The 16,546-nt window shown below is 53.6% G+C and overlaps 5 protein-coding genes across 5 annotated transcripts; 1 reads left to right on the top strand and 4 right to left on the bottom strand.

The window, feature by feature from the left end:
- Positions 1 to 264: 264 nt before the first annotated feature.
- On the bottom strand, positions 265 to 1,959 carry PHACADRAFT_264077 (uncharacterized protein). Its single transcript, XM_007400883.1, has 6 exons — positions 1,857 to 1,959; positions 1,766 to 1,808; positions 1,355 to 1,710; positions 967 to 1,302; positions 545 to 911; positions 265 to 487 (listed from the first exon to the last, which is right to left on the bottom strand). The coding sequence occupies exons 1-6, from the start codon at positions 1,929 to 1,931 to the stop codon at positions 465 to 467; spliced, it is 1,200 nt and encodes a 399-aa protein (XP_007400945.1). The 5' UTR covers positions 1,932 to 1,959; the 3' UTR covers positions 265 to 464.
- Positions 1,960 to 2,138: 179 nt separating this feature from the next.
- Positions 2,139 to 2,877, bottom strand: PHACADRAFT_213571 (uncharacterized protein). Its single transcript, XM_007400882.1, has 6 exons — positions 2,822 to 2,877; positions 2,735 to 2,767; positions 2,644 to 2,680; positions 2,491 to 2,594; positions 2,317 to 2,439; positions 2,139 to 2,255 (listed from the first exon to the last, which is right to left on the bottom strand). Exons 1-6 carry the CDS (start codon positions 2,838 to 2,840, stop codon positions 2,239 to 2,241), a joined length of 333 nt encoding a protein of 110 aa, XP_007400944.1. The 5' UTR covers positions 2,841 to 2,877; the 3' UTR covers positions 2,139 to 2,238.
- Positions 2,878 to 3,026: 149 nt separating this feature from the next.
- Positions 3,027 to 9,577, bottom strand: PHACADRAFT_264072 (uncharacterized protein). Its single transcript, XM_007400881.1, has 16 exons — positions 9,271 to 9,577; positions 8,991 to 9,215; positions 8,156 to 8,942; positions 7,434 to 8,097; positions 6,935 to 7,380; positions 6,274 to 6,883; positions 6,059 to 6,223; positions 5,437 to 6,006; positions 5,076 to 5,390; positions 4,782 to 5,021; positions 4,238 to 4,730; positions 4,033 to 4,177; positions 3,907 to 3,981; positions 3,559 to 3,853; positions 3,356 to 3,505; positions 3,027 to 3,299 (listed from the first exon to the last, which is right to left on the bottom strand). Exons 1-16 carry the CDS (start codon positions 9,516 to 9,518, stop codon positions 3,103 to 3,105), a joined length of 5,625 nt encoding a protein of 1,874 aa, XP_007400943.1. The 5' UTR covers positions 9,519 to 9,577; the 3' UTR covers positions 3,027 to 3,102.
- A 39-nt stretch (positions 9,578 to 9,616) lies between these two features.
- On the bottom strand, positions 9,617 to 11,838 carry PHACADRAFT_130094 (uncharacterized protein). The gene is made up of 6 exons (XM_007400880.1): positions 11,456 to 11,838; positions 10,980 to 11,402; positions 10,527 to 10,661; positions 10,385 to 10,469; positions 10,240 to 10,333; positions 9,617 to 10,187 (listed from the first exon to the last, which is right to left on the bottom strand). The coding sequence occupies exons 1-6, from the start codon at positions 11,703 to 11,705 to the stop codon at positions 9,741 to 9,743; spliced, it is 1,434 nt and encodes a 477-aa protein (XP_007400942.1). The 5' UTR covers positions 11,706 to 11,838; the 3' UTR covers positions 9,617 to 9,740.
- A 1,278-nt stretch (positions 11,839 to 13,116) lies between these two features.
- On the top strand, positions 13,117 to 16,515 carry PHACADRAFT_178408 (uncharacterized protein). Its single transcript, XM_007400879.1, has 6 exons — positions 13,117 to 14,457; positions 14,517 to 14,742; positions 14,800 to 14,990; positions 15,047 to 15,213; positions 15,264 to 15,645; positions 15,700 to 16,515. Exons 1-6 carry the CDS (start codon positions 13,198 to 13,200, stop codon positions 16,414 to 16,416), a joined length of 2,943 nt encoding a protein of 980 aa, XP_007400941.1. The 5' UTR covers positions 13,117 to 13,197; the 3' UTR covers positions 16,417 to 16,515.
- Positions 16,516 to 16,546: the final 31 nt, after the last annotated feature.

Below are 16,546 nucleotides of genomic sequence, written 5' to 3'. Positions count from 1 at the left end.
GCGAAAAAACGGTCAGATACATGTCAGGAAAGGGTAGACAAGCCGCCCATCATCCGATCTCCGCGACCAAAACGGTAGACTGGGGAACGCGCACGAGACACCGATGACAATAATTACGACGTTAGCGAGCATGATGAATCCCATCCACGTCTCTGCCCCTTGTGCCTGTAAAGATGATGTCCAGTCATATCGAGGTGGCGCGATTGAGTCTCCACGTGCCTAGCGAGCTTCGTAGTTTAGGTTGACGAGGAGGGGCAGTCCTTGGCTATGATTACTCTATGTATCATAATATTCAGAACACCACATCGTACAGTTACAGCCTGATATCCGCAGCACACGACTGCTTCAGTGACACACGTTGCAGTCGCAGCATCCACATGCACAAGTACGTACAGCGTCTCAACGCAGCCACGGAAACATTACTCCAGCCCGATAGGCCGATCGAGAAGACGATACGCAGAATCTTATGCCGAGTAATCGAGTTTCGCTATAAGGACTGTGTCAGCATCGTGATACGCGGCCCTAAGCTATAGTCAGCACTCACTCTCGTGCTTCTTTGCCTCCGCGACCTTCCGCGCAGCTTTCGTCAGGTCCTCCTGGATGACGTACTCTCTGTCGTCGCGAATGGCGAACATGCCCGCCTCCGTCACGACATTCCGCAGGTCCGCGCCGTTGAAGCTGTCCGAGAGCTTGACGATGGCCTCGTAGTCGATCTCGCCGGACTTGTTAACGGGTTGCGCGTGAATCTTGAGAATTTCCAACCGCGCCTGCTCGTTCGGGAGGGGTATCTCAATCTTGCGGTCCAGGCGGCCCGGACGCAGCAGCGCAGGATCCAATGTGTCTGGTCGGTTTGTCGCCATGATGAGCTTCGTCCGCCCGAGCGAGTCGAAGCCGTCCATTTGGTTCAGCAGCTGCGGGCGCATTTAAGCTTCTACGCGGGAGAACAGAGCTTGCGGAGTCACGCACCTCCATCAGCGTCCGCTGGATCTCACGGTCTGCACTGGTGCCCTCAGAGAACCGCCGTCCACCGATGGCGTCAATTTCGTCCATGAAGATAACACATGGCTCGTGCTCTTTTGCGTAGCCAAACATCTCACGGACGACCCGCGCAGATTCGCCAATGTATTTGTCTACGATAGCAGACGCGACCACCTTCAGGAAGTTCGTGTTCAGCGTGGCTGCAACTGCACGCGCGAGCAACGTCTTGCCGGTACCCGGAGGGCCATACAGCAGCACGCCCTTCGGTGGATCGATACCAACGCGCTGGAAGAGTTCAGGGTTCAGGAGCGGAAGCTCGATAACCTGGTACGAGCCGAAGTTAGACCGCCCAATACTGCCGCATGAACGTACGTACCTCTCGCAGTTCTCGCACTTGCTCGCCCAAGCCACCAATACCGGCAAACGAGGCCCCCGCCGGGTCCTCAAGACTCATCTTATAGACCATAGGGTCAACCTCGCGCGGCAATATCCGCATGATCGTCAGTGTGGTCATGTCGAGACTGACACGGGTTCCCGCTTTGAGCTTCGAGACGGGCAGGGCAGGTCGGTATGATACAACGTAGCGCGGCCCTGACGACGCTTTTACAATGAACCGTTCGTCGTCCAGTTGCTTGAGCACCTCCGCAATGATTTGGCCCACCGACTGGATGGCCTTGATATCGTCCTCAGTCTTGTCGAACTCTCTCTCGAGGTCCTTCAGGGAGAATCGCACTGTAGCTCACAAGGTTAGCATCCTGCAACAGACTGCAGGCACAGCTCCTCGTACAGTTTTTCAGTGCCTGGCTGTTTGCTTCATGTTGCCGCATTTTCTGTCCGAACTCAGTATATGATGAGTACATAGGACTGAATATACATACCTCGCGATACCCCTTGAACGCGGTAACCCTCCGCTCGTCCATTGAGGTACTTGAACCCGAAGGTTGTGAAGACATGATTTAGAGGTGAAAGATGTGAGGTCAAGAAAGAAGGCGGAAGTAAGTGTAATAGCGTCAGTGTGCAGGACGCGAAGACGCGTCGCCCATGCCCAGATTTCAAGGTTAGGGTTTTTAGGGTTAGGGACGATGCTGACTAAGCTGCTTCCAACCTTACGGCCAGCTGGCGCGATAATGTGGCCGTATAGATGCTCGTAGAGCTTATGTTTCACTTGTATGGGTCAAGACCTCTGAATCGATTTACGGGATGAAATTGCAACAGAGTGGTATGATATAAGATACAGTGCTAGCACAGAGGGTAGCAAGACTAGCCCTTTTTGAATCCTGGTTGCCCAGCCAAAATATTAGCCGAGAATCGTGTAGCACGTGTCCCAACAACACTCACCAAGTCTGCGCCTCTCGTAGAATAGATCTGTCCGACTTGCACCCAAGTTGACAATCTTCGGGCATCCATCACGGTCCTTCTCTAATCTTGTGCACTCGGCGCAGTAGTAAGCGTCAGAGATACCTGTAAAGAACGTTAGTGAAAATGGGATACAGGGTACAAGCTGAGGCGCACCAGGAGAGCCGCAAATAATGCATCGTCCGCCGTAAGTACCGAAATTACACTCATCACAGATACGCACGAGAGTTTCAGGGCGCACGTAGGAGTCACAGACGGGACTGAGGAGCTGTTAGAATTATACTATACCTGGTAAGTAGCATAGCTTACCATTTTCCGTCGCATTTCTCGCAGAGTCGTCCAATGGCTGGAGGAGAAGCGGTCAGCTTGCTGTACATACAACGGGCTGCGTAAAACGTACCGATACCCGGTTGCCGCCGACACATGATAAGATCTATAGCAGCGGTCAGTAAAATAGACACACAGAGAAGGCTCGCTGAGGACGCACCGGGATGGTGCTTCGACATGTTGGAAGGTGAAGGTCGTAGTCAGCAGCTGAGGACTCGCGAACTCGCGAGTCGCGCGGCATTCAAGCCCAAAGCAGGTGTCACGTGGATACCACATGGCCATCGGGGCGTCTGACTTGAATCCCGCCCTCCGAGCTGACTCATGCACTCGCTGAGGACTATGTAGACAACTATAATATTCACAATGTTCGATGTCTAATTAACACAAGTAATGATATAAGCACAGGGATGACAAGGGACACAAGTACAATGGGTGCTGATATTATGACAAATGGAAACTTCCAACACCTTCCCGCATAGCGATCGTGAGCTTCTCCTTCATCACAGCCTTCGACGAGTACTCGGGCAGCTTCAAGTAGTTGACGCATGTCATGACGCTTGGCAAGTAATCGTCCGCAGTCAGCGGAGACTCGTGGGGCTTGCGCACGACCGTGAGAGGCGGGTTCAGCCCGCGGAAACCTAGACAAGTGGCATGAGCACCTCAGGAAGCATACAGTGACGTGCTTGAGTCTCACCTCCGATGGGAAGCTTTGGGCTACCAGTGATGAATTGCAGGTAGCTACGGCGCATAGGTAGATCATACTCGGACATGATGTCCAAAAGATCGTGAATGGCCCGGCTTTCGACGTTGAAGCCATGGTCGGCCTTGATCGCCTCGTTGAGGGCTGAAGTAACCAGTGAGCTTCCATTTAATTTAGCAAACGAAACCGCAACGCACTCTCGATACTCCAGTCTTCGTCGGAGTTACCGAATAGCATAACAAGCTCATCCCCGGTGAAGGCCTGGAGATCCGCAATGGGGAACACCTTGGAGAATCCTTCGCGGAACGCCTTTGCCTGCAACATCGCACCTTTGCCGATGATAGCGTCAATAACCTCGGCGATGTACTCTTCGACATTCTCCGAGGTCACTGCCAGAACGCGGCCGCCGGGGCGAAGCTCGATGTCGTACCCCGGGATGGTGAAGTCGAGCGCGAGATCCTCAACGTTGACCATGCCTAGCTTGCGTCGTATCTAAACCATGTCAGTACAGGTGACAGGAACAGCTGCTGTAGTTCGAAACTAACTTTGTCGCTCTGGCCGGTGTGAACGGTCATCCCGCGGAGCTTGACAAGTGACGCAGCAAGTTCAAGGTCGACACGCTACAAACATATCAGCCAGCTGCAAGCACCACAATTTCACCTGGAGCTTACCTTCAGATTCTCGATGGTCAGAGGAATTTCATCGCCGAGGATGAGCTTTAGGAAGACCTTGTTGAGCGACAGATCGATTATGCGAGAGTCCAACATGGCCTTGGCGACGAATTGTCCAATGACGCGGAAGATGTGAGTCCGTTTCCTAAGAATACCGCACACAATCAGCTAAACGCAACAGTACAGACCGGAAAGGAAGACGTACAATCCACCGTCACTAATGATGTCTTCTGGAGGAATAGGCGCAGGGAACAAACCAGCAGGATGATGGACGTAAGCACCAGGCTTCGTATCGTCAGCATCCCGCCAGATCTTCAAGTCGCGTCGAGCGAACTCCTTCGAGACCAGCGAGTAGAACTCCAATGTCGGTCCCAGACCTGTGCCGACCTCCTCAAAGTACTCGACTTCGAGGACAGATGACGACGAGCCGTACAGTTCGAACACCTTGACCGCGGATTCCAAGATGTGCTTTCGCGAGATGCGGACCTTTTGGCGCTGCAGGCGACCTAGGAAGCCGACGCCATCGTCTCGCCGAGAGCTACTATCTTGACCACGCTGCTGCTGGCTCTGCCACTTTAGAATGAGACGAGCGTAGCCGAAAGATGTAGACTGCAAGAAGTTGTAACGAGTGGCAAAGGGGAAGAGAAATGGGAAATGTTGCGGGAGGTCTAAAGCCCAGTCTGGCAAACAAGAGCTGGCAACAGATTAGCTCCTACCCCAGAAAGCTTGTGAATTGTATGCGTACCTGGCAACGATCATCGGCTCTTCTAGCTGCCTGGTAAGCTTCGCCGTCAGCTTGTTGTTGATGAATGCCGATTCTGGCAGCGTGCGAATTGGAGCGTTGGAGCTGACCCTTTCTGCTTCAACGGCATTCAATTTGTACAGAACGCGAAGCAGGCGCAAGATCTTCGCGTGGGGGGCGTCCTCGGGTAAGGACGACAAAGATGGCGCTGGCGAGCGGCTTCGTGAAGAGACGTCGTCACCACGAGCTGCATCAATTCTATGAGTACTCGGAAGACTAGACTGTACAAGTCGCTGCTCACATTCAGGCGAAGGCGCGGGTCCCGAGACCTTCTTGAACTTCACGGTATAGATACCTTGCCAAATCATACTTGGCGGCAAACCGGTCTTCTTGCGGGCTTCCTGCTGATGGATGGCACCGTACACGGTCAAGTCGAGTGGCAGCTTTTGGTCGTCCATGGAGAACTCGAGGTGCCAGTCGTTTGGTTTAGCCTTGAGCGCAGCAGCGTACGAGGTTTTTGGTGTGATTGAGGTTCGAAGCCCACTCGAGATCCTTGCGGGATTTGGTGTCGCGACTCGTGTGCCATCCGGCGTCTGGGCGATGACCTTGGACCCATCTACAAACACATCAGTATCAATCCATCCCGTTAACATGTGTCTTACCATCGCCGACTGACACATTGACGGTCTTGTCTGGTACTTCCTGGTCGCCGTCTTCGTCGATAACCTCAGCGTCAACGTCAACCTCGTCGTCGGTGAAGTCTGCACCGAAGTCATCATCCACAACTGTCTCGCTTGGCGCCACCTCAGGGGACTCAAGGACTGGGGTAGATTGAGCAGCATCGTTGTTCTGTCCTTCAGCGGCGGGCTCTGCATCCTTCGCCTTCTTTGCACTCAGACGTTGACTGCGTCGTCGGGTAACACCACCGTCTAGTGATGGGTTGTCGTTGTCTGCGGGCCTAGAGGCTTCACCGCTCGCGAGAGCGCTAGCAGCAGATGCTCCCGCGAAGCCAGAGGCTTGCAGTGCAGCAAGCATACTAGACAGCCGAGAACCGCCAGCCATGAGACCGGCAACCCTGGGACGAAGATAGTCGTGTAGCGCTTGGAATGTCGCGATGGCATGGATGGAGACTATGACATTGTTGAAGCTCTTCGGCACGTCCGGATCCTCGGCACCCACTAGACGCAGACGTATCTGCCTGGCTAGCAGAGAGGGGGAACTCCTCTTGGACTCTGAGACACAATTAGCCAGGATCGAGCTAGTAGAATTGGATCTCCGACGTACCATCAGCACTTTGAGCAACGGTAACAACCTCGAATGACTCCATCCGGGTGAGACTCTCCTGGAGCTTCTTCACAAAGATGGCAAGGGGTGTCTGGCCATTGGCGCCCTTGACTTTGCGCGAAGTAAATGCTTCAAAAAAGAGCTCCCTTCGCTTCTCCACGCTCGCTGAAAATAGCATCAGTGCACATGCCTACTGATGTAGTGAATGCGCTCACAGGTCCTATCTGAATCCGAGATGAAGGCCAGCAGGCCGTCAACAACTCCACTTTGAAGCAGCTCGAAGCTGGACACGGAGGTGTGTGGGGATGCGAACAGGCTCGCAAGCTCTACCAAGACTGGCATCAAATCCTTTTCCTCGGCGTCTTTGACTGCGAGCTGAGAAACCAAGCGACCAAGCTGCGCCGACAAGTCGTCCATGGTGTCGGCCTCGTCACCGCTGAGGTATTTGAACTTGATGACTTTTGCGCGGATTGTGATAGCATCGTCAGGATCGTTTGCAAGGGACGATAATTTCTTGTAGCCAGGGACGAATGCCAAAGACGCGACAGTGGGAACATATGTAGGCGTGCCCGCGTCTGCCGGTGAAGGGTTGTCGGAAGCGTCCTTGTCCTTTTCTTTCTCCTTGTCCTTGGCTTTCGAGCTGTTCAAGGACCTCGCTGCGAGGGCCTCGATCTCGTGGAAGACACCTTCCCTTTTGAAGGCAGGCTTGTATTCGGCGGGAACCTTGGTTAGGAGCAGTTCGACGAGTTGCAATGCACCAATTACAAGAGATGGCGAGTCTTTGGACGACAGGATAGACGAGGCAAAGCTAGCGACAGGCACGAACTAGACAGAAGTCAACATCTCGGCAGCAGCACACAGAAACAGTGGACATACCGTGAAGACACGCTTGAGGTCGTCTGCGTCTAGGAAGCTGACAGCCTTCAACAGACCCGTGAGGCTCTTCACGCGCACTGGTGCGATCACGCTTGCGGCATAAACGTCCACGAGGATTGGAACCATGAGTTGCATGAATCGGCCAACCACGTCGGGTTTAGAACGTAGTAGATCTATCCGGCTGACTGACTGCTCCTTGGCGGGAGTAGCAGACAGCGTATCGGGATCGGCCTGGGAATGATTGTCTGCGACGGATTCAGGAGCTGGACTATCTTCTGTTGGAGCGACTGTTCCAGAGACAGAGCCGCTCGCGGGTGGAAGACCCACAGCCAGATTGGCAGCGTTGACGGCAGCAAGACGGGCGGCAGCCCGTTCAGCCTTGGCCTTGTGCTTGTGCATTCGGCTGAGCGCCTTCTCCGTGTATGCCTTATGGTCGAATACTCCGTCTGCAACGACATTAAGTTGATGCCGCAGCGTGTTATACAACGGTAGAGCGTACCTTTCGGCAAAGGTGGCATGAGCTCAGACACGAGGCTCAGTGCCTCCTCGATCTGGTCCTTCGGGCGATGCGCGAGGTTCTCCATGACTGTCATATCGGCGAGGCCACCTCCGAGGCCCTGACCGCTACCGGCGTCGCCTTGTTCATCTGTACCGCTAGAGGTTGGAGGCAGCACGCCGGTGAGGATCTGGTACAGTGTGTCGACGATACCAGCTTCGAGGAGGACAAGCGTGATCTTAGGGCTAGCCCTAGCTGAAGTCGCAAGGGCTCGAAGCAGCTGTGTGAAGGTGTTGACGGCAATCAAAGGCGAGCCGCCAGACGGCATCAAGAGGTTGTTGACCGCCTGGATGAGCTCCGTATCGACCAACGCCTCCAGATGATCTGACGCAGTACGGTAGTACGCATCCACGACCCGGATAACGCACAGACAGGCGTACTCAACGAGGCGTTGATCAGTATACCCCAAGCAGTTCCGTATGATGGGCCAGACGCCGCGAATCATAGGGAAGTGCTCAGGGGACACGTTGCGGCAGCAGTTCGAAGCAGCCTGGAGAGCAGTTCGCTGGACGGCTATTGAGAAGAAATCCAGATAGTTGAGGAGAGCGGCCAAGCCGCCTTCCCGAACAATCGAACTAGGAAACTCTTCCGAAATCTTCTGCAAAGTCTGAAAGCGACATATAAATTCGCTCTCGGTACAAAAGGAGGATGCAAACGAGACTTACGCTCAGGGTCTGCTCTGCAAGATCAATATAGGATATTTCAATCAACTTGCTACACAGCACGGGGATTGCTCCATGATAGACCACAGTGTGAGCTACACCTGGCAGTGCTTCCATCAAGTTCGCCAAGCAACGACATGCCAGCACCTGAGCCTCGAGATTCTCGTCACCTTGGAAAGCTCCGCCTCCGGTACTGAGGGCGATGGCAGCAGCAAGGGCAGCATCTTCATCCTGTTCGTGATCTTCGTCTTCGTCCCCATCTTGTTCGTTCCCAGTGCCGCCGAGAATCCTAACAAGTTCCCGTACGAACGCCTCGACAGGGAAGGAGCCAGCCAAAGTGTCTTCTGTGCTGATACTGAGAAGTTCGCTGAGCTCTTGAAGGGTCAACAGACGAGTGGTTGGATCAGCAGTGCGCTTGATGTTGTTGAGCATAGTCTTCAGCCGGCTCGAGAGACCAAGCATATAGCTTCCCAGATGCCGATAGTCTCCAAACATGGATAGTGGCGCAGAGTCGTCTGCACCACTCAAGCCGCGCTCCGCCCTTGCTTCCTCGGCGTCTTCGTCTTCATCATCGTGATCACTCTCTCCGCCATCCCCACCACCGTCGTCGATAACGTCATCTTCGTCCCTGTCGTCGTCGCCGTGCTTGTCGCTCGAGTCGTGCGCGTCTTCAGGTATATACTCAGCATCAAGCATCTCAATGTCCTCGGCTTCGGCTCTCGAGCTGCTAGGTATACTGGCAACCATCGCCTTGTTCCTCGATGCGGTCTTGCCCTTTCCGGAGGTCGATCTGTGCGGCATCAGCAGCGGCGCAGCAGAGAGGTAACAAACGTCTGACCTGATCTTCTTCGGCATATCAGTCTGTGGTGCAACTGCTTCTGTGCGGGATCGGAGGGAGTATGTAGTCGTGCTAGGTCGGGTACGCTTCACAGGTGCGGATACGGAAGTCACAGCCTCCTCGTCAGAATTCTCGTCCGGAGCTGCGCGCTTCTTGCCTTTAGCGTCTTTGACGGGCTCGTTGATGGTCAGTGGGGGTGCTGCAGGGAACGTCGAGCGTCGTGCTCTGGATGCCCAAAGGCTTAGTAACGGGACAGAGCGAGACAGACGCGTTGTCGTACCTCTTGCTTATTCTGGGAGTGTCGTCCGAGACTTCTTTCCCCTTGCCCTTCAATGTGATCTCCCGAGTACGTTTAGAAGGTGAGGAGCTCGGGGGCTGAGGTTGTTCTGCGCGTTCTCTTTCCTTTTCCTTTGCGGCCTTGACTCGTGCGCTCGAGCGTAGTGCCTTGGTCTCTAGGCTGATTGTCGGTGTAGAACTTGATGGCTCTCCTGGATGCGACGTCGCTTCTTTCTGTTGGGTAGAGTCCATTTAGTGTATACAGCCTGCCATCGATCCCTATGCACAGGTAATCGTTCCGCAAGACAAGAGCTGTGGTGGATGGGGGCACTAGTTAGGGAGGTTCACAGCCGCTTAGGTATTTTCAAGCTCATCCCCAATTGCAAAAATCTCCGCTCCAAAAGAATTATCTAATTTCAAGATAGACAATGTGTATTTTCAATTTGACCTCCGCTTTTGCTATACAAGTAAAGCCTACTCGACGAAGCTTTCACTCAAAACCTCTTCTACAGTTGCAACGAAGACTGTTACAATATCCTCTACCTGTTCCTTAGTAATGTTGTATGCGGGGGAGAGCATGATCACATCGCCTTTGCTCCCGTCAAGAGTCGCCGTACCAGTCATGCCCATGATAATCAGGCCCTTATCCAAGGCGCGCTGCTGCACCACAATCGCAAAATTTGCACCCTTCAAGTCGAGCCTGCGGCATTGGGGTCCGTCAAAGTCAAACTCAACACCCCACCAACAGCCTGCGCCACGAATGTCAAAAACGTAAGGGGCGGCGATGCAGTTGGGAGAAAGCAGCTTCTCGCGCAAAAGCATCGAGAGGTGGGCCCCCATCTTGCGGGCATTCTCAAGCAAGTTCTCCTCGACGATAACCTTCTGTACAGCCAACGATGCCGCACACGCGAGTGGATGCGCCTGTAAGTTATCGCGGTTAGATGTGGCGATGTCGCCAGACCGCAGCCCGCACCTGATAGGTATGCCCGTGCTTCCAGAAACCAGATGTGTCCCGTATGCCATCCGCGACCTTCTTGGAGACCAGTACAGCACCAATAGATCCGTAGCTGTATGGTGCTCAGCATAGTTGGCAATCACAAAATGACCTGTGGGCCTACCCGCCGCCGAGGCCCTTGGCCACCGCTTGGATATCCGGGCTGATGTCGTCGGCAAAGGTCTCCCACGCGTGTAGACTCCCAAGCCCTAGGAATAGAAATTAGACACAGGGCGCAACAAATGAGTATGACGAAAGCTACTTACGACCCATGCCGCTCATGACCTCGTCGAGAATGAACAGCGCGCCGTACTTGTCGCAGACGGACTTTATTGCCTTGAAATAGCCATTCGGTGGCGGCACGACACCAGTCGTAGCGCCAACTACTGTTTCGGCGGCAACTGAGGGACAAGTCAGTGTCATAACCACAGTACGTCTATAGAAAGCATCGAGCAAATCGGCCTGGAATTTTTGCAGGCATAGTGTCCTTCCCGGACGAAAGACGCTGTCAGGTGGTGCCAGGACCCAAGGTGATCATAATTCTACAATCACACTCCCGGGATGAGATCGTGGGGACGCGGCGCGAGCCTTATGAGAGCCAGGCCGGATAAAGCTTTACGGCCTCCTCATATGGCCACACAATCGTATCCCAAACAAGGTGCAGCAGCGATTTGGGGATCGTATGAAGTATGAGCTCACTCTACGAAACAAGTACTTACAGCCAATGACAGTGTCAGGTCCAAGCTCCTGGAATTTGTCGTCAAGTTCTTGCCTAAGTCGCTCGACGTATTGCTCCTCAGTCTCGTCAGGCCTCTGGAACCGTTTTGCATATGCAGGGGAGACGTGATGAAAGTTCTCATGGTCTAGAATCGCCTCGTACGGCGCTCGGCGTCCCACATGCGATGCCAGGGAGAGTGTTCCAAGCGTGTTGCCGTGGAAGGATAAATGGCGAGCTATGAAATTTTTGCGCTGGGGCTGCTTCTTCTCAACGAAATACTGGCGAGACAGCTTTAACACGGCCTCCATGGCTTCCGACCCTCCGGAGACAATGCCGACGAGCTCAAAGGCGCCATTTGAAGAGCTGACGATGTACCTGGCAAGCTCCTCCGCAGGTTGGTTCGACAACTGCATGCTGTATACATCTAATAATCATTGATTCAATACCATATCGAATGTGCGGAAATACTCGACGTACAAGAGACCTTGTCGACCTGATCTTTAATCGCTTGAACGACCTTGGGATGCCCGTTGCCGATGCATGTAACGGCAGCACCACCAACGGCATCAAGCAATCGCTGACCGTTCTCCAAGGTCACATAGGATCCGTCTGCGGATTGTGCGACTGGGAGCCTCCAGGGCGTACGATGAAGAATGGAGGTTGGCTTCCGCGCTGCCTGCGCGGTAAGAGATTCGGGGCGTTCGACACTGAGGAGTGCTGGGGCCATAGCGGGGAACTTCGCGGGGAACTTCGCGAAGGGACTCCATGAGAAGGTGAAACCTTTATACGAATGGTTATCTCCAACGTCTCATGTTTGGACGATACAGACTACATGCGCAGGACATGACTCGGAATTGAGTGCGTCACGGCTGGTCTCGCCCACCAGGCGCCCAAGATCCCTTGGGTTATTGTAAGCGCCCATAGAATCACCTGGCCTGGCAGCACGTTCACTAACAAATGAGGTGCTAGGAAGCTCATGCGGAGGAATTTCACAATTTTCTCTCTATGTCATTCACCGTCGAGACCCTGGTCCGCAGCGTTGAAGGGTCATGCGCGAAGGCTAGCGTTTTCTCCGAGTACAACGCCCGTACTACGACGTAGCCAGCGCATTCGGGTCCTCACTAGAGGAGTTGGCTTCGTTACTTTCAAATGCGAGCCTTGGACCGTGATGTGTAAATCCACTCGCCGTGGCACTGAAGCCTGTGATACATCCCCGTTTCGGGTGGGCACTACACGAGCTGACGCATCCCAGGCGAAACCGTGACGATAGTTGATTTTGGCTCCGAAGGCGGTCTGGACACCTTCCTTGTGGCTGAGTAAGTTAGTCCAACAGGCAGATCTATCGGTATCGATATGATACATGCTGACTGGCTGTGCTTCTATTGTGCAAACTAATCTTGCCGATATCATGTCGAAGCGAATAATGCAGCCGTTCCGTTACTATCCTGCAATGCGAACGTCGTCGTCTCCAATTGCATAATTAACCTCAATATTACGCTCGTCTTTTGCGGAGTTCTCTGCCTTCTTGCGTCTGACGGGCGTATGTCTGTCTCAGATATTTTAGTGTTAAAGCCTTCATGACAAGATATCCGGACGACATACAACTCTATGGATGCATTGGCGAAGCAAACACGGTAGAAAGTTATAAACGATGGCTGAATGAGTTACGACATGATTCCTGGGTGAGTCATCATCTGTCCCGTTTCGCCTTTTTCTGATACTACATGACCAGATGTCATGATCCTGATCACCGACAAGGATCTGAACGTCTACGAGGATGAGATACTTCGACTCGGAGTCACTCCAGATAAGTCGAATGGAAAAAATTGTGTCCTGGACGCAGACTCAGGTATTTTCCAATGAGCAAGACTGGCATGACTTATCTCGGCGTCTGTTATTCAATAGCACACTAGTACTCGGAATCACCAGCGACATAATCCGGTTGCTTGTCCCAAAATGTATCTATTAGAAGCCGCTGTGCTGCAGGTTTGCTGGGAAATATCACCAACACTGGCTCAGATAGGATGGGGCTTGTTGTGTCGCGAGGAGTGGGTTTCACCGACTTCGTTGGCTAATCTCATATTTACGCCAATGAGCGCGACTCGGCGGTTAAGATTTGCGCTTGTTTGTTCCCCACTGACGCTTCTTATCATTTTGGCGCTTGGCAATTTCGCACTACTTGCATCATATATCTTCTCTTTGCCTCCTTTTCCTGCTCTATGGCTAGACGCAAGAGACAACTTCTTGAGGACGATGATTCCGACTCTTCTGCTGGCGAAGATAACGACATTGGCGATTCAAACTACGACACCAACGACCCCGACGCGCGTGCTGAGCGCGAGCTCTTTGAGAACCCCTACGGGCACAAGCGGAGGCGAGGGGACGGAAAGGAGGACGCGATCTATGGTGTGTTTGCCGAAGACGATGAAGACAAGGATTACAGGATGAAGCGCGGCGGCAGGACGACGAAGAGGAAGGAGGCACCTGCTTTCACGGCGGGAGCGAAGGTTGACTTGGATAAAGATATCGACGTGGATGTGACGATGAAGGAAGCTGAAGATTCGTCAGGCAGCGATAGTGAGACGAATAATGAAGACGAGGAGATTGCGGATGCTGTAGAGGGTGCGGAGGATGATACCATGTCCGAACTGTCGAAGGATCCCTCGCCTGCTGTCCAAGAGGAAAGAGAAGAAGGACTTCGCTTCGGTGGCCTTGGGCTTGGGAGTTCAAGAGGTGGACTTGGCCTGGGTGCCTCTAAGGGCGGTATTGGGTCCTCCAAAGGTGGCATTGGCTCTGGCAAGAGCAATGCCGCCTTCGCGTTTTCCGGCTTTAGCAAAGACGGTAGCACGTTCAACTTGTCCTCGGTCACGGAAACACCTACCTCTGCGTCTCCATCTCCAGCAGCGGCTGCTGAATCTGAGGCAGAGCGTGCAACACCCGAGACGCTCGACATGCCCACCTCGTTCGGCAGGCAGTCTCGTCCCCAGAGGGCGTTCGTGCGCGATGGGTCTACGGGAAGCGGCTCTAGCACTCCAAAACCAGCGAGCCTCAGTGCACAGGAACGCGCCCACTTTGGCAAGATATCCGGTACCTTCGGTGCTCGTATGCTGGAGAAGATGGGTTGGCAGTCTGGCACGGGCTTGGGCGCCACGGGAGAGGGTATGGTTATTCCGGTCGAGAGCAAACTGCGTCCGAAGAGTATGGGCCTGGCGTTCAAGGGTTTCAAGGAGAAGACGGAGCAGTCGAAAGCCGAGGCAAGACGCAGGGGTGAAGCCGTCAGCGGGGACGAGGAGGAAGCTCGACCAAGGAAGGGCAGGAAGCCGAAGGCCGGGCAGCAGGAGCGTTCGGACGCATGGAAGAAATCGAGGAAGACGAAGAAGAAGATTGAGCACAAGACGTACGAACAGATCGTCGCAGAGGCCAGTCATGAGGCCCCCGCCGCAGGCATCGGCCAAATAATCGATGCTACTGGTGCGACAGTAAGCATCGAGCGTATTCGACGCCACAAACCTAACATACTGACTATGGTATATCTTAGCCTCGAGAGGTCTCATCTCTTGCTGATGTCTCTGTGGCGTCTTGGACGCCTACCACCGACCCAATGCGCCTGCCTGAGATTCGCCACAACTTGCGCTTAATTACTGAAGCATGCAGAGGAGACCTGGAAGGTCTTGCCCGTGAAGCTCGCGCCTTGGGAGAACGCAAGAGATGGGTGCAACAGGAGGACGAACGGCTACGGAAGAGAGTCGAGGAGGAAGCTCAACGTAAGTCTCCCGGGAAGATTTGTCTATGATTGGCGTAATGATGCATCTGTCGCATAGTCATTGCCAGACTACAACAAGTACACTTGGTAGTGGACGACATCGAATCTCAGGCCAAGGAAATGAAGTCATCTTATGAGGTCTCCCTGGAGCCATTCTCAGCCAACTTTGAGAAGCTCATCGGGTTATACCCTAATGAATTTGACCGTTACCATCTGGATGAGATTGTAGTTGCAGCTATTGCACCGATCGTACGTAACTTACGCCCCCCCCTATGCGCCCGACTGACGCTGAATATTTTATGCAGATTCGGCGCATGTTGACTCAGTGGCAGCCGTTGGAAGATTCACAAGCCTTTGTATCTGACCTCCGAGCGTGGCGCAAGGCTCTCATGATGTCTGAACCTGAGGAGACTGCAACAGTCCAGCAAGTACAAGTGTACGGTTCGAGTACGGTCGTTTCTTCCTCAGCAGTGTAAGTGGCTTTATTCCTTGTTGATTTACATGCTGACACCCAAAACGTAGTGAAAAGCCCATGACGCCGTATGAAAGCCTCATTTGGAATGCTTGGTTACCGAAGGTGCGGTCAACCATAAATAATGATTGGTCTCCAGACGATCCTCAACCTGCTGTGCGGCTCTATGAAGCATGGTCGAAGTATCTGCCACCTTTTGTCCGTGATAATTTCTTCGATCAGCTCGTTCTACCGAAGGTCCACAAGGCCGTCAGCGACTGGAGCCCGAAGAGACACAAAGCCCCGCTACGGACCTTAGTCTTCCCATGGTTGCCTCATATCGGTCTTCGATTGGAAGACTTACTCGGAGACGCTCGTAGGAAAGTCAAGAGTACCCTGCGAAGCTGGGCTGTCGCCGACGGTATGCCTGAAGATCTCGAAGCTTGGAAAGGAGTAAGTAGAATGCGAAGTTGCTGGTAGTCTGCGACTCACTTTCCGATCTCCCAGGTATTCGACGTCGGCGACTGGGATAGCATGCTCCTCAAATACATTGTTCCTAAGCTCGGTGCTCGCCTCCGGGACGACTTCAGAGTCAACCCGCGGCAGCAGCAGATGGAACCTCTACAGGACGTGCTTCTCTGGGAACGCCTTCTTCGCCCATCTATTCTTTCTCAACTGCTTGTGAGCGAGTTCTTTCCCAAGTGGCTAGACGTTCTCCACCTGTGGCTCGTTTCGCCAAGCCCTAGCTTCGAGGAAGTCGCGCAGTGGTATTCGTTCTGGAAGGAGACGTTTACGGAGAATGTCCAAAGCATGCCGGGTGTTGCACAAGGGTTTACCCGTGGCCTGCAACTCATGAACAAAGCCATCGAGCTCGGCCCAAACGCTGCCATGCAGCTACCACGTCCGGATCATCGTGCACCTCCCCCTGCTTCATCAAAGGCTCCCGCGCGGCAGGCTACACCCAAGCCTCGTCCTTCCCGTACGCAAGAAATTACCTTCAGGAGCATTGTGGAGGAATACGCGTCCTCACACAATCTGCTCTTCATACCCACCGGCCGCGCTCACGAGAAGTCCCGTATGCCTCTCTTCCGCGTCTCGCAGACCGCAGATGGCAAGGGTGGATTGCTGGTGTATATTCTGGATGACGCTGTCTGGGCTCCAGATGGGGACGAGTATCGCGCGATCTCGTTGGAGAGTATGGTTCTTCGCGCGACCAAGGAATAGTCTGATGCCTATGTATCCATAGTACTATAATACCGCGCACTTGCACGATTTACTAATGAGCAAAGGGCGCCTATGCAGGCGGCGGTTAACGTGATAAATATCCAAATTTGGAATTTTGATCAAACTTTTG

The sequence above is a fragment of the Phanerochaete carnosa genome, assembly GCF_000300595.1.
Source record: "Phanerochaete carnosa HHB-10118-sp unplaced genomic scaffold PHACAscaffold_11, whole genome shotgun sequence".
NCBI classification, from domain to species: domain Eukaryota; kingdom Fungi; phylum Basidiomycota; class Agaricomycetes; order Polyporales; family Phanerochaetaceae; genus Phanerochaete; species Phanerochaete carnosa.
The sequence above is the reverse complement of the archived record's forward strand: the minus strand, read 5'-3'. Positions and strand labels throughout refer to the sequence as shown.